General features: G+C 39.4%; 1 protein-coding gene across 6 annotated transcripts in view; it reads left to right on the plus strand.

Moving 5' to 3' along the window:
- Window positions 1–7,783: 7,783 nt before the first annotated feature.
- Window positions 7,784–15,666, plus strand: part of SGCG (sarcoglycan gamma) — a 107,838-nt gene continuing 99,955 nt past the window's right edge. For all 6 annotated transcript variants that reach the window (XM_066175873.1, XM_066175872.1, XM_066175875.1 and 3 more), the window contains exon 1: window positions 7,784–7,979. Coding sequence is in view for 1 of the 6 variants with exons in the window: in XM_066175871.1 (XP_066031968.1) it covers window positions 7,926–7,979 (54 nt within the window). In the remaining 5 variants the exon portion in view is untranslated. The remainder of the gene's footprint in view (window positions 7,980–15,666) is intronic.

Here is a 15,666-nt window from a genome sequence, read left to right on the forward strand (position 1 = left end):
TTTATGCAAGTCAAGTTGAATTGACCAGTAGATACCATAAAGAGGAAGACATGCTCTTCCAGGAGGTGAACTGGGGTCGGAGAAGAGGAAACAGACACAGATTGGAACACAGAAAATTCTGAGCAGATATCAAGAGGATAAAATTACCTTCAGGGTAATCCAGATTTTGAACAGAGATGTTGTCTACAGACTATGAGATGCTCAAGGCTCAGCTTGACATGGCCCAGAGCAACCTGACCTAATTAGACCTGCTTTGGGCAAGGAACGAATGAAGATGATCTCCAGAGCTCCTGTTAGAACAGAACTACTCTATGAAGTAATAATTAATTAATTTAATTACTTCAGTAAAAAATAATGAATTAAGTAATTACTTCATGAAGGTAATTTTAAGCATATGGCTTCAGATACACACATACTTCATTGACACTAGAATGAATCAGATTTCAGTTAATCTTCATAGCTAAAGGAGACCACATTGTGGTCTGAAATACAAGAACTTACTTTAGGTTCCATAAGGCGCACACAATGCGCAATCAAAGATAGGATTCTCATAATGAAATCCAAAATATCACAGAGGTTAAGCAGAGACCTAAGAAACACTGCCCACAAAAGGATATCTAGCCTTTCATTCCTTCACTCTTCAGAACCTCTAAAGAGTTAAACCAATATGCTCACAAACCCAGCAGTGGAAATACTTATTCTAGAAATAACAATTTATTCAGGAACAACATTTATGCCTATAATAACATTGAGGGTTGAAAAGTTGAAACAGAATTGGAAGTAGTGGGAGTTTATAGATTTTAAAACACTTCTACATTATGTCTGTATGAGCAACTTGCACAACTATTACATTTATCCTAAACTAATTTTTATTTTGCAAAGAAAATTTATATCTTGCACTAGTTACACAGAAGAAGGATCTATCTGGTCATCCTTTTCAAAGCCATAACTGTATTTTGCTCAAGAAAAAAAATGTATGTTTAATACTAAAATAAAGCCTGAGATACCTTTTTTATTTTTTTTAACTGAGAAAATATGCTAAATAATTCTATTATTTAATAGTGCCTTTCTTTGTGACTCTATCATCCCAATTACTGTTCCTGAAAATTCTTGCATTTTCATGGAACTGGGCTTCAATTTTGCAAAGTTAGCAACAACTCTAAAGCAGCTATTTTATTCTGGCTGCCATTTGCCATTTGGGGTGCACTATGTCACTAACCTCTCATAGAAGAATAGAGTTTCAAATTTCATTGTGGCCTCAAGACTGAAAGATGAAAATTTCTTTAATTGGGAACAAGCAATTCTGAAAGACTCTAAATTGTTTGGGGATTTCATAAAAGTCCAAGTTTTTCTTTTTTGAGTCAGGACAGAAGCAATGGCAGAGCAAACAGGGCACAATTACTATTCCATGTGTGAGACTGTGGGATAAGACCTGAGAACTGATTCTCATGGACTCTTTTAATGGTTTTATCTATAGGTACTATTAAAGGACTTCTTTCTACATATAAATGAATATACCCAGTACAACGGCTGAAGTGAGTCATATACATTCCTAACAGCCTACAAATAGGATAGAATTCATGGCCTGTTCATGATAGTACTACTATGTATTAATTTGTCTCTTTACGGATGGTTGTAATTAGCAACATTTTATTTCTTTATTGTTATTTACTTTTCTTGTGCTCCTTATTGGGATGTGTTATACATATTCTCAAAAGCAAAAAGTGAAATTAAGATACAAATACTAATATAAACTAAACTTAAAATTTTATAACAGATATAAGATGCGATGGCTGAGGTAATTTCAGCACAACTACTGCACAGTAAAAGAATGATGTAAAATAACATTGCAGTGTAGTAACACAGCTGAACCACCAGATTTATTATTACCATTACTTGGAACATTTAAAAGATGTACAGTGAGCATGAATTCATCTAGATGACACAAGAACTAGTGGCTCAACAAAATGATTCCTCTTCAGGGCTGTATGACATTCTTCCTAAAGTCTGAATAACAGCAAAAAAGAAATTTTAAAAGTACCGATTAATATTACAAAGCCTGCAAGGAATTCACATTTCCATAGATAGTGTCATGAAAGGACATTATTCAGCTCACAGTAAAGATTTGAAAATAAAATTGTTATGCCACATGCATGTTGATAGCAATTTGGCAAGAGATATAGTATAACTTAGATAGAAGAAATAAAACCAGAACCAAAGCAAAGCAGAAAAGCCATGTTAACAATTTTCTAAACCCTTTTTTTCAGACGGATATTAAAGGGCTTGTTTATAACCACTGCTAGAACACCTACATCAGAGATCCAACTTCTTTGTACGACTACAGAAAGATATTCTAAAAAATTCAGGAAATAATCCAATTTTGTTTTTAAAAAAGATAAGTCTTAGTTGTTGTACTTGACCACTTTAAATATAATACACTATTTTAACATACATCATTGTGAGACAATTACTTTTTAAGCAATTGCTGCCCTACTGCAAATGCTTTACAATAATAGTTTCATACTTATGAACCACTTTTACCATGATACTACCAAAACACTTATCCAACTACATTGTATCACTGACTGATTTGGTTTAAGCAGGTAGAATTAAAAAATAAAATTTTTAAAAACTGTGAAATTTCTACTTAAGGACAATGCATGACCTACAAGATATTTTGTGACAAAATTGGTCATAATAAAAGGTTATTTTTAATGACTAATCCCTTATTTAGAACTGCAATATGGCATTTAAAATCTAATTAGTTTATCCCTTTCTCCACAGACAGAGAGGAAAAAAGAGATAAACTAGCAACTGAGAAGAAAATAATACAGTATAAATTGGTACAGAACTGGTAGAAATGAGAACTGTGTTCATTCTGCTAACAGTGCATTCATACTGGTCAGATCTAAAGGGTACAAAAAGAGAAGCAAAATGTGTAGTCTGAATTAGTTACAGTAAAATTGCATTGAAGCAAGAAATCTTTGAAAGTGTACATTCAAATGTGAGAGGAAAAAAATCTAAACAGGGGTGAAGGGAAAAAAGGAGGCAAGGAAAGCATGCAAAAAACTGCCCGCTAGGAATGATTAAGGAAATTATCCTGCCTGTGTTTCCTCCTGGTTGGATCTAACAGGTTAGCATTGAAAGGAGCCTTGGACTGAACCAATACCTACACTCTGGGGCCCCTTAATGGAGAAGGTGCTAGAAAAGAATGCAGACTTTCGTTCACAAATGAATCCTGATATTATTGCCTAAGTGGCTGTAGAGTTAATAGGAGTAGCCAGAAATCTTAAAAACCTGTCTTCAGAATGCTCAGGATGCACTTAGCTTTTTGTTGGCTATATAAAGAGCATAAATAACTTTCAGACACAATGATGGATTCTAGATGCAGTATAAGGAATCAAATGAGCAAAAGAAAAGCTGAAGAAGAACATGTATGAATTTCTCAGGAACTCAGGGTTACAAGAAGCACAGCATACTTCGTAACTTAAGGTTGCTCATGGGTTCCAGTCCTCTGAAGCTTAAACCTGGGCTGGGCTCTTTTCATGGACACTGAGTCTGAATGTGAAGTCATTCTGTACTTGGATTTCAAGAGGGAAGCTACTACTGATGTCTGACCATGGAACTCAGATTCCAGAAAGCCCCCTGTCTTTCTTGGAGGGGCTAATATGCTGTCAAGGGGTTCCTTTATGTTTTGTAAAGGTGCTCACAGAAAAAGCAGGTCTTATGACACATAGCCACAGAAAAGCTGTTGGATCCTTTAGCCCTGAGATAGATCACCATGCATTTTTCAGACTTGAACTTACACAGTTTGATGGTGTCCAGGGAGATGCCCTCATAAAACAACCTAAGACTTTTTTTCTCAGAACGAAGCTTATCACTCAGGCGTAATCCCTGAAAATATTAAGAACTCTAGGGGTTTTTTATGTTTTGTTGTTAGGGGTTTTTTTTTGTTTGGTTCGGGTTGGTTTTTTTTGGGTTTTGGGGTTTTTTTTTGTGGGGGGAGGGGGTTGTCATTGCTCTTTTTTTTAAATGTTCAAACAACAGTATTGAATTTGTAGCACGAGCTACAGAGATTTCCCAGAGACAAGCAGGCTGTTTCACAGTCCAGTATACAATGTTTGAAGGGTAGGGCTATACTGGCAGATTAACATTTATATGGCACGACAGCACGGTGAGAAGTCACAGCGTAACCCAAAGGCTGCGTCTTTGGAGAACGATGACTAAGCTGCTGTGAGCCAGCTGAGTACAGATGGATCCATGCCGTCAGTATGAGCTATTCCCAACTCCGACCTTGAGCTTCTTTATTGGGAAAGCTATTTAGCTTCTGTCACAGCTGAGTAGGAATCCAAAAAAAGACATAAGCAACATGGCCAGTGAGGAGTGGATGGGGCGTGGGGACAGGTGAGGGAGGAGAAAGTAAACTCAACTGTTTACATGATGGTATAGATGCCACAAACCTGAACTGATCAACACGTTATCCAGTTCATTATAAACCCAAATGTCTTTGCATTTATATCTCACTCACTGCTTATTCCACTGTACAAGCAGTCTGTCTTCAAAAAGAAAATAGAGAGTCACTCAAAATAAATGTGTTTTCTTCAGGGAGTTTATAGCTGCTATCCATAATACAATATTTTATTTTATATGGAACAGATTCTTACGCACAAGTTATCAACACCATTGAATCTAGGTGATCAACATATCAGATTCTAATGCTGTGCCAGTGATTAAAATTAGAATTTTACCCATACCAATAATTTCAAAACTATGTGTTGGACTTACAAATCCATGTACATTATGGATTATGTTAACAAGTATAGAATTTGTTAACAGGTACCTACTTTTAAGAAAATGCCTGAATTTTCCACTAATTTTGATTAAACTTGCTAGTGCATCCAGGACAATAATTTGCAGAAGATTATCTCAAATTCAGACACATAACAGTTCAAGGAACTAGAAGAAATTTGTTACCCACAGTAAAAACTGGTAGCGAACAGCACCTCTGAGAGTGGCCTTTCACAAAAGATTTCCCGACTAGCTACAGACCTTCATAATGACCACAAAAAAACCCAAACAAACCAACAAAAAAAAAAAAAAAAAAAAAAAAAAAAAAAAAAAAAAAAAAGAAAACCAAAAACAAACAAACAAGCAAAAAAACCCAAACACAAAACCAAAAAACCGGGGATGACAAAGCCCAAAATGCTGATCTCACCTTGTTTCACATATACAAGATTTTCACCGGTCCTGTGGAGCAGCTAACTCTGGTAAGCAGGTAACTGCCAGAGAACTTCCAACTCCTATGAGCAACCAGCTAAGCATTTATTTTTAACCATCATTATTTTCTCCAATACTACAACAGCACCTGGAAGTCCAGACTGGCAAACCATTTTTATGCAAGAGATGGCTACTGAAGTATCATCCACTAGATCTCTGGTAACAACTCCTATAAAAATTTTATAAACATAAAATAAGTAAAATTAGTTTTAGACATAAGTACAGTGGTAGGACTGATAAGCCACAAGAAGAAGGAAGATTCTGCACAATAAAGGGCAGGAAGAAAAACAAAGAGAGAAAACCAAAGGGAAAGATATAGATTATATAGTCCTACCCCCAAGCAGGCTAGGATATGTGGGTTTGTTTTTGTTTTTTTTTTTTTTTTTTAATTTGGGGGGAGGGGGTTTGTTTGTTTGTTTTGGTTTTGTTGGGTTTTTTTAATCCAATGTTTACTCTGGCTACCCTGTGCCTACAATGTTCTGCTTATTTTAAATCACTCATACAACATAAGCCTTATGCTGGACACAAATTTAGTACAGTTCACTACAGCTGTGTCATAATAGCTGAGATTCCAGTTGTTAAAATATGCCAGAATAAAACTCTGACTTAAAAAGAAAACCAAAAATACACTTCAGTGTTGTAGGTCAAAATGTTGCCGGAGGTCCATGAAGAAAGGGGTTGTTCCAACAATAAATTATCCTCCAGATGAAGAGATTAATTTGATGTTCAACATTTTTCCTCTCATTTCTGAAGTAAATACTTCAATGAGACATTTCAGTGCACACACAGTAGTTTCTACTTCAGCTTCATGTATCCCAGTTTGTATCCCAAGTCATTTTCCACATGAGGGGCAGTAGAACATCCCCATTCCTGGGTAGTTCAGTTCAGCAGCATGAACTTCCAAACAGTGAACACTAAAAGCAGTGAATCTGCATGCCCATACATTCTTCAGACTGGGTTGGCTAAAAGCTAAACTTCAGTTCAGTTCTCCAAGGACTGGGATGATATCAAGTCTGTGGAGAATACTGCTTTTACTGCTAGTCCTGGCCGGTCAGGGTCCAGTTTGCTACACTGGTTGTAAAGGTGAGTTTAATTTGGAGAGCTTGAATCCAATTCTCCACTACCCGTGTGGGATGGCACGATTTGCCGGAAAATGGTAAGATACACTGCAGAATTCTTACAGAAGTTGTTTCTGGACATGGTGAATTCTATCTCATTTAGAAGCAACACTCCCACTCCTTTCAACCAAGAACTTTGTGTGTTCTGTTCAGATGCACTAGCTGTTTCAGGCTGGGAATTGTTCTTTTGATCTCAGAGTTCCTTCTTGGCCAGCAATTCCTGCAGTGCTTATTTCCTACTTTTCCAATGCTTTCACTTGGGAATATTTCCCCTAATTAAAAACCCTTCTAAGTTAAAATCACTTCCTTAGTGACTCATTTTTCTAACCGCTAGGATAAGGTTGCTAAACTTCTTCATACCCATCATCTAAGTTTCACATGTATTTCCTGTCAAGCCCAGTAAAATTTTGGCTTCCTGGGAATCCTTATCTCCTTAGACTCTTCACCTTCCCAAAACCTGCCTTTGCTGACTTACAGGACACATTTTACCCTCTGTTGCCCGACAATCCTTTCCTATTCCTTTCTCATCTTCAGTAATCCCATTGGTATTCACTCCTCCCTGCCTTTCTGAACACCCTCCCGACAAAATTTATCAAGAAAAAATGTATTTATCATTCATCTTCCCAATCCGCACGTCACCCTTCTTCTCTGTCTCGGTCACTTTCCCTCTTTTCCTCCCTGATCCCCTTTTTATTCTTCTGAACTGTGCAAACCTTATTCTCAGTATCTCCTCCGGCATCCGCCCCTCAGCTCCTTTTGTGCTCTCCCCCACATCTGTCCTGCCCCCCTCCTACCACACATCCCAAAGCCTTCCCAGCCCGCCCGTCCCAAACTGAGGCCGGCCCCAAACTCCATCCGCGGCAGCGGGCGAGACGAGGCGGTGCCTGGCCTAGCCCAACCCAACCCAACTCAGCCCCTGCCCCGCCCAGCCCAGCCCAGCCCAGCCCAGCCCAGCCCAGCCCAGCCCCTGCCCCGCCCAGCCCCGCCCCGCCCAGCCCCTGCTCTGCTCTGCTCCGCCCAGCCCCTGCCCAGCCCCTGCCCAGCCCCTGCCCAGCCCCTGCCCAGCCCCTGCCCAGCCCCGGCCCTGCCCTGCCCTGCCGCCAGCCCTGGAGCGGTGTCGCTCCGATAAATCGCAGAGCCTTGGGCTCGGGGCGCCCTCCAGAGGCGCTGCTGAGCCCTGCCCTGCCCGCCGGAGCCGAGGACACACGGCAGGGACGCGGTGCAGGGGAGGCCAGGGCAGCCCTGGTGCCTCCCACGGCCGGGGAGCGCGGCCCGTCCGCGGCTGCTCCGTGTCCGCTCGGCGGCTGGGGCGGAGAGAGGGAGGGCACAGCTCGTCTCCCGCCTCCTGCTCGCCTTCTCCTCCTCCCCCTCTTCCTCCTGGCGGCCGCCCTTCTGTTCCTCCTTCCCTCCCTGCCGCGCCGGCTACACCGCGAGAGCGGCGCCCGCCCCGCCAGGGCGAGGGAAGGAGGCGCAGCCCGCGGGCAGGAAGCTGGATGAGGACGTGTGTGCGGGCAAGGCAGCCCCTCGGGCATGAAGGGGACCGCGGGGACGCTGCCCTGCCCTGCAGCCAAGCGGGGACATCAGGTAAGCGCCCCACACGCCTGCCCGGCCCGAGCCGAGCCGACACGCTTCCAGTGCCGGGAGAGGGCAAGCAGCCCTTGGAAAGTTGTCCTGCCGCCGGCCGAGGGGCGAAGGGCAGGGGAGGCGGGCAGGGGGCAGCCCGCGGTATAGGGTGGCACAGCGGTGTGTTCGGCAGGACCCGCTCGGAGCTCCGGTACCCAGCGCGGTGCCCCAGGCTGTGCCTCCCCGCCGGAGGGAGAAGCGCAGCGCCGGGAGTGCGGCCCCGGCGTCCCGCGGCCGCAGCCGCTGGGCGCTGGTGTCAGCGGCCGTGCCCGCCCCGCCGAAAGTTTCCAGCGGGGTGAGTGAGGGGCGGAGAGAAGCGGGAGAGGATCACCGCGGGACGGGAGCGTGGCGAGGGAGAAGCAGCCTGTGTTGCCGTGGGTAGTGGGTGCCGCAGCTTCCCCCCCGGGTGTTAGGAGCGGTGCTGCCGGCAGTTCACTCAACTTGTTTCGGTGTTTTCCCTCTGGTTTGTTGCAGAGGAGTAGGATCAAGTATCCCTACAAACGTAATGTCGGCATCTTTAATGGCTACATCTTCCTCTTCTGCGAAATTTACCTACCTGCATGTGTCAGTTTAGGTATGTTTAGGATAAAAACAAACTGCAAAGTCTTATCAGAAAGAGATGCGCAGCAGTACGCCTGAGATTTCAGTAGGTTTGTTATGTTGTATGACGTAACAGTAAATACAACTGCTGCTCTTTTTGATTCACTTTTCTTTGGGGCTTTTAAATGAACATTTGTGGATTAAGCAGAAACTTTTAGTAAAATGTGTGAGTCATCATAACGCTGTTGGAGTTCAAATCCCAGTTTATATGTTTTGCAATTATTTTCTTCCCCCTTTGTTCATAATTTGTATAAAGGACAGACTCAAGGGGTTTGCTTAGTTCTTCTGAAGTAACTTAGTGACTTAAGGAATCAAAAGTGAGCAGAGTTCCACACAGAGGTTCTAGGTACCTTTGCTACAAAGCAAAAAAAAAAAAAAAAAAAAAGAAAAAAAAAAAAAGCATTGAACCACTTTAAAGAAAAATAACTTTTCAAAAAATCTACTTTGGGAAGCCTCCTTCCCTCCTAGCCTGGACAAAGATGTGTACATTGCAAACTGCACTCAGAGTGGAAACATTCAAGCCATTTTGAATGAGGCAGTTTCCCCTTACAGAGAATGTTCTGCACTAACTCACCTGGTTAATCGTGGATAGTCTACCTTAACTATCAGCTGCAGTTCTGTTTTATTTAAAAATTTTCAAATACCGAGGTAATTCCACAATATTTGTTGCAAAACCTGAAGGAAGAGCATAAGTGCAATGAACCTAATTTCATTAGATCAGAGAAGTATGAGTAGCTTTTTGGTTTGAGGGTTTATTTTCTTAGCTCTGGGGTGTGTTTTTGATTGGTTGTTTTTTAATAGAACAAATTGGAAACCAGATTTAAGGGAGCATTCAAAAGCAGACTAGATCTAAAAGCAATGTATGTCTGCGGCTGCAGGTAACACCTGATTGTCAGACACTGATAAGGCACCATACTTAAGGTAATTTTCAGGTTGGCACTTTTCTTAATAGGCACATGGATATATCCGTTAAGAAGGTCTGTCACAGTTAATGACCCAATGCAGCTCTAAGACTTCTTTACATATGCTCAGGCTTTTATTAACAGACTTTTATATTCCATTAAACCGAGAGAGGTCTGAGCAAATAGAAGAAGAATAGAGATGTGTAAAACTTGAAATGCTTCTCACTTTTCTGCATTTTGTTCACTGGCTGGATTTTTTGATTTTTTTTTCTTTTTCATTGTCAGCTTCAAATACAACATCTCTGGGCTTTCATGCAAGCGGCAGGTTTTATTAAACATATGTTACAATTTTCTGTTGTAAAATGTTCTGTAGTTCTTACTTCCTTGGAAAGATAAGATACGACTAGGGAATTATCATTTTTCTTGACAGCATGACAGTTAAAACTTGGTTTGCATAGGAGTGAGCATGTGTAGTGTATTAAAAGGAGATGTCATTGTGAACTGTCTGACAAACTTTTCAACTCTTTTTTTTTATGGAGGTGAATATATTGCTTGTAAAATCACTGCTAGGAAGCAACTAAGATGTAAGGATGAATTGATGTTGTAGTGAACTTAGGATTTTTAGCACAGTTTTAATATTTAGAAGCCTATGGATTTAGTGCTCAGGTCTGTAACCAGATATTTGAATTAATTTTATTCACGTCAGCATCTTAGTTAAATTCACAGAAGTATTGGTATTTAAGCTATGCAGAGGTAGAATATACTGAAGCAAAATGCTTTGTTTGCTAGTAAGCTACCTGTTCTGATAACATGTCCAAATTGTATATAGGGATTGCTGTCAAAAGCTGAGCTCATGTTAGGAGTCAGAAGCTTAAATGTGGCTAAGTGTCCAACAAACGTTCTTTTACAGTGTGCAAAATCTTAAGTGATGAATGGCCAGGTGAAGCAAGGGGGGGGGGGGGGGGGGGGAGGCGTATAAAATGCCATTAAGGTATGGAAGTATGGGAAGTTAGGTAAAGGGCGGGGGGGGGGGGGGAAGAGGAGGAATTTAGGAATTGAGGGTTTGGGGTTTTATTTGCTGTGGTTTGTTTTGTTTGTTTGGGGGGGCTTGTTTGTTTGGCCTTTTAACATAAACATTTGCTCTAAAAACATAGTTGCCACTTTTGAAGGTAATGCACACCTTGAGGATTTTGGGTAAAGGTGTACATGAAGGAACAGGTGAGGTATTTGCTTTTACCTGAAAACTGTGGTTGCATACACAGCTTTTTTTCTTATAGTTCTGTTTGCAGACCTTATACTGCTGTATTTAAAGGTATCTCTTGAACCATGATAGAAAACTTTTACTTGATTGTTAAAGCCATCTGGTGTGGTTGGAGTTGATAAAATCATTGTGAAACTAGTTAACTGTGTTTGGTGTTTTTACAGAAACAAGAAACTGATAAAAAGTGGCAAATACTGTCCAAAGAAATTTGTGTCTTTGTTACAAGTTCAATTCCCAGGCACTAGGAAGTACCTATGGTAAATCTGTAGAAAGACAGGGCTAGATTTAGGGAAGGGATTCCTTCTGGTCACCACAAACAAGTAATATTCCTGCAGAATGAGCTTTCACTTTGCATGCACATTCTAGATGTTGGTTTCCTCTCAACTGAAAGACTCCTGATTATTTAATTTTTGCTTTCTTTGTCACCTTTTTTAGACCTCTGGTAGTTAATGTTTTCTGCTGAATTCCTCTGATTTCTTCCTTTATTCCATAGGTAGAGAGTGTTCTGTAAGGAAATTACAGCTGTAGCCTTACCAACAAGTAAAGATTAGCTTCAGTTCAAGGTAGCGTGTTGTCTTTTATGCAAGAATGTGGTATTGCTGATCATTATTACTCATGGTAACTAACCACCGAAATACCAGAGTAGCTACACACTGTGTGTCCTCATCCAGTCTTTTCTCAGTGGATTTTTTTTACTTAAACTACTTACATTCTTTAATTGCATCTTAATTTTCTCCTAGATTGTTTTCAGTTTAACGTCATTATTCTGAATTTTAGTCCTGTATACCAAGATTTTTAGTCCTGGCTTCTGGATCTCCTTGGCCTAATGTCATGCTTAGATGTAAAAACTATACTCTGTCAGTTCTCTTATTAATAAAGTGATTAATATCTATCAGGGAAGACTAGGGGAGCTTTTTCTTAATATGGTAATGTAATCTGTTTTCTTGATTAACCAATCTAATGCGTTTCAACAGGTATTATAAGAGTGTATAAATATGGGTATTATTGTCTTTTAAAAACTATTGTGAAGTCTAAAATAGGAGTAGTATTTATTTATTTAAGAAAGACTTTGTTGCAAAACATCCCAGCTTTAAAGGAAAGAAAGTTCCTTTTAATTTAGAAATTCTTTTTAATGCAGTAGTTTTACTGAGCAACCAAATACCTTTTCCTGAATGTCAGGTCAAAATACTCCTGGGAAGTGTCCCTTGCAATCGTATCATGTATACTACTTGTAATTAAAATGCTGTACACAAACCTCATGAAAATTAACAAGGTAATATAAGTGCTAGTTTTACTTTTTAGTTTCTGACAATTCTTTGTAGTAAGTAACTTTAGTCACCAAATAATGGGGAATAATATGTCAAATTATTGAACTGTTTGATTACCTACTATGCTTTAGATAATTTCTAAGGTCATTCAAATTTCATGTTTTTACACATTTATGAAAACATCAGAGGAAAACTAAAATAGTATTACGAAAACTGATTTTCTGTTAGGGGTGTATGGTGTTGAAAACCTTTACAGTCCTTTATGAAATGGGCATATTATGAAATTTGATGTTATATTTACCTGTTTTCTATGAATATGTAGAGTCTTAGGTTTAACAGAGTGATCCTGAACATCTAATTATTTTTTTTCCACTTCACTGAATTGACTCACTGTGATGTTCCAAATTAATATATTTGTCAATATTGCTGTCAAGTCACATTACATGTATCAGCCTCTGAAATTGAAGAATTATTTTTGGGAACTTCAATATATGTGAGTCACACAAAAGTACCTAAATAAATTCCTTGCTTGTGGTTGTGCATTAAGCATTCTATACGTCTGAGGATGTATTTATTATAAATAATTCTGGAAATTCCATATTATCATGTCTGTATAAACCTGGAGAAATAGCTTCTATTTGTTTTCTAAGAATTGCACTCTGGAATTTCGATTTTCTATATTGAGCACCCTTGCTATTATCAAAGATACTGTAAAAACATGGTTTTCTATATTGCAAAAAAGTAGATCGCATTTCGAATAGGAGTTTTGAGGAAAAAATTCCAAGATTCAAGAAATTGCACAATATACACTGAAAATCCCATTCATTAATCTATAAATGACATAATAATATATATAAGTTGATTCTAAACCAGGAATGTATTTGATTTCAGAAACACGGAATTTTTGTTTGTAACTATCTGTCAGTTTTCCTAAGTTCTTTATTTGCTGATGAGGAATTGTAAACTAATATGCAACATTATTTGAGAAGAATGTTATATGTGAAAAATCATAGCATGATACAGGTTCCCTGACTTGATTTTCTTGGATGCACCGCTTTCTCAGGCTGTGAAGATTTTTGCTCAGGGATTTGAAGACAGCAATTATTTTTTACATGGAGGTGCATACACACATGATTAGAAAGTTTTTTTCCTGATGCTGACTTCAAAACTTGGAAGTACTTAAACAACCAAGGAAAGAGAAACAAAATGGAAAGATCTGGCTGATTAAATAACTTTCACTGGAATCTCTCAATCCATTCTCAAAAACAAACTTCCCCAGATAATTTGAGAAAGATAAATTGTAAGCAGTCTTAAAAAGACTGCAATAGCAGCCACTGTGGAAGTCCAGCAACATCCTGCCTCCTCCTCCTCCTCTTTGTTGTCAGAACCAACACTGGGTTCTGAAGCCTTCTCTTATTTAGAAAGAAGGTTCAGTTTTTAGTAGACGATTTACTGTATCTTGGCAATGGTCAGAGTTACTTTTTTGTCTGAAGTACAAGGTTAAATTACCTGTCTCAGGACATTTCGTTGTTGGATAGAATATGTTCTTCATGGATCTAGAAGTTAAGAGGCCTTCTCAGGATCTTTTAAGGAATGTGATGACCTTACCGAGCCTTTAGGCAACGAGATCTTTTTCTTCCCTTAGTTCACTCACTGGCTGGCTGATGCAAGATCCTCCCAGAGCTGTAGACTGGCTTGGGTTGGAAGGGACCATAAAGATCATCCAGTTCCAAAGCCCCTGCCATGGGCAAGAGCACCTCTTACTACACCAGGTTGTACAAAGCCCCATCCAAGTGGGTACTAGAACATCTCAAAAGAGTTAAGGATCATACAGAAATCTCTATATTATTGGAGATAGTCATACTCATAGTTAGGATTGCGATCTGTGTAGAGGAATGTACAGGAATATATGCAGGAATCTGAGTTCCAGTAACTGATGTGGAAATGGCTGTGACTGTGCTGCCAATATAATTGTTAGACGCAGGAATCACAGTGCTGCGGGAAAATGTGTACACTGTCTTTACTTATTGTTCCTGACGTAGTTTCAGTGAGTGGCACCAGCCAGGACAGATAGCCTTCAGAGAGCCCTCTACTGTAGTCTAATTAAATCATCTTGTCAGTTATGGTGTTTTAATTCCAGAACATTTAATGCTTTCTTCTTGTTCAGTCTGTGTAGAGAAAGTGACGGTATTAAGTTTAGATGGTCTGAATCACTTATTACACCTTTGAACTCAATAGTCACGTTAAGTTGTGATACTAGGTTTAAATACCATTTCAATGGGAAGAAAAAAAAAAAGTTGTGTTTTGAGGGTTAAGTACACTCACTCATCATGCCTTTTTCAAGGGTAGAATTACCATGAAATTTCAGTCAAGTTTTGCAACAATTTCCCCAAGATACCACTGAGGACCTTCTCTGTTACAAAAGATTATTTCAGGTTAAGTATTGCAGATTTGCTGCAGTTCTTGATGCAACTGAACATAGCTTTGAAAGCTGCAGCAGTATTACAGTGTTGCACAGGTCTTTATTGATTCTGTTGCAAGGGAGTACATTAAGACATTGAGAATGCAACCGAAAATACTGCATTTTAGGGAGTACAGTTGTTTTCATGCCACGTTTGAGCATTGCATGTTTAGGATACAATAGACTTGAGGTGGCTGAAATTTTGAATTCTAATTTCTCAGTGGAAAAGTAAAGTCAGCTTATATTAGTAGTGAAAATTTGTGCCTGTCCTCCAACAAAATTAACAGGGCTTCAAGAAAACCATATGCATTTATGGAAAAAGGTATTTTTTATCTTCTTTCATAGCATATGCTGTCTTCTTAACAGCACATTTGACTGATGGCTTAGAGCAAAACTGCAGTGTCATCAGGCCTGTCTTTTTAGGGGAAGTCATTATGCTACTTCTGAAGTGTCTGTAGTAACCCATCAACATGGGTTATTGGGTTCTTAATACTGTAAAATTAGGATATATGTATGAGTCTGCTCTTTGTCCAGCTTCTATCTTGTCTTCCTAATCGCTATTTAGAGATTTTCCAAGAACAGAGATTGCTTGTATTTTTTTAACTCTAGCGTTTGAGCAATGTAGGAAGTAAGGAAGATTGTAAGGAAATTTTCACTATCATTGCTTTCTTATTCTCATAAGTGAAGGTTTCATGAGACACATGAAATATCTGTACTAAAAGGAAGCATCCTTCCCTCTTAGGTTTGGTGCTGTGTATCTCTTTCATCTACTGGTTAAACCTAATGATTTCCAAACTGTTCTCAGTTTTGGGAGTGTTTTGTAGTAATCTCTCAAAGACACGTCTTAATATTTTTTCTTGGGATTTTTACTGTCTCATACACTGTTTCATACACTACATGTACTGAATTCCTTGGAATATTTTGAAATTATTTGATAATTATGGCAATTTTTGTCAGGAGCTGTATTCAGACTTTTTGTTTGTTTGTTTGGTGTTTAAATGATAGGTTAACTTGCAGCCAGTTGAATCAGTAACCCAAAAAGCATCCATTGTTATTGTTCGCTCAGCTGAGTCCAAAAATATGCTAATAACAAATCCATTTAGTCCACCATTCCAACAAAAACTGCAAGTGTGCCTAAGCGTGCTAGTGAATTCTT

Source organism: Chamaea fasciata, unplaced genomic scaffold, assembly GCF_029207755.1.
Source record: "Chamaea fasciata isolate MVZ Bird 193981 ecotype frontalis unplaced genomic scaffold, bChaFas1.0.hap1 SCAF_2, whole genome shotgun sequence".
In the NCBI taxonomy this organism is placed as follows: Eukaryota; Metazoa; Chordata; class Aves; order Passeriformes; family Sylviidae; genus Chamaea; species Chamaea fasciata.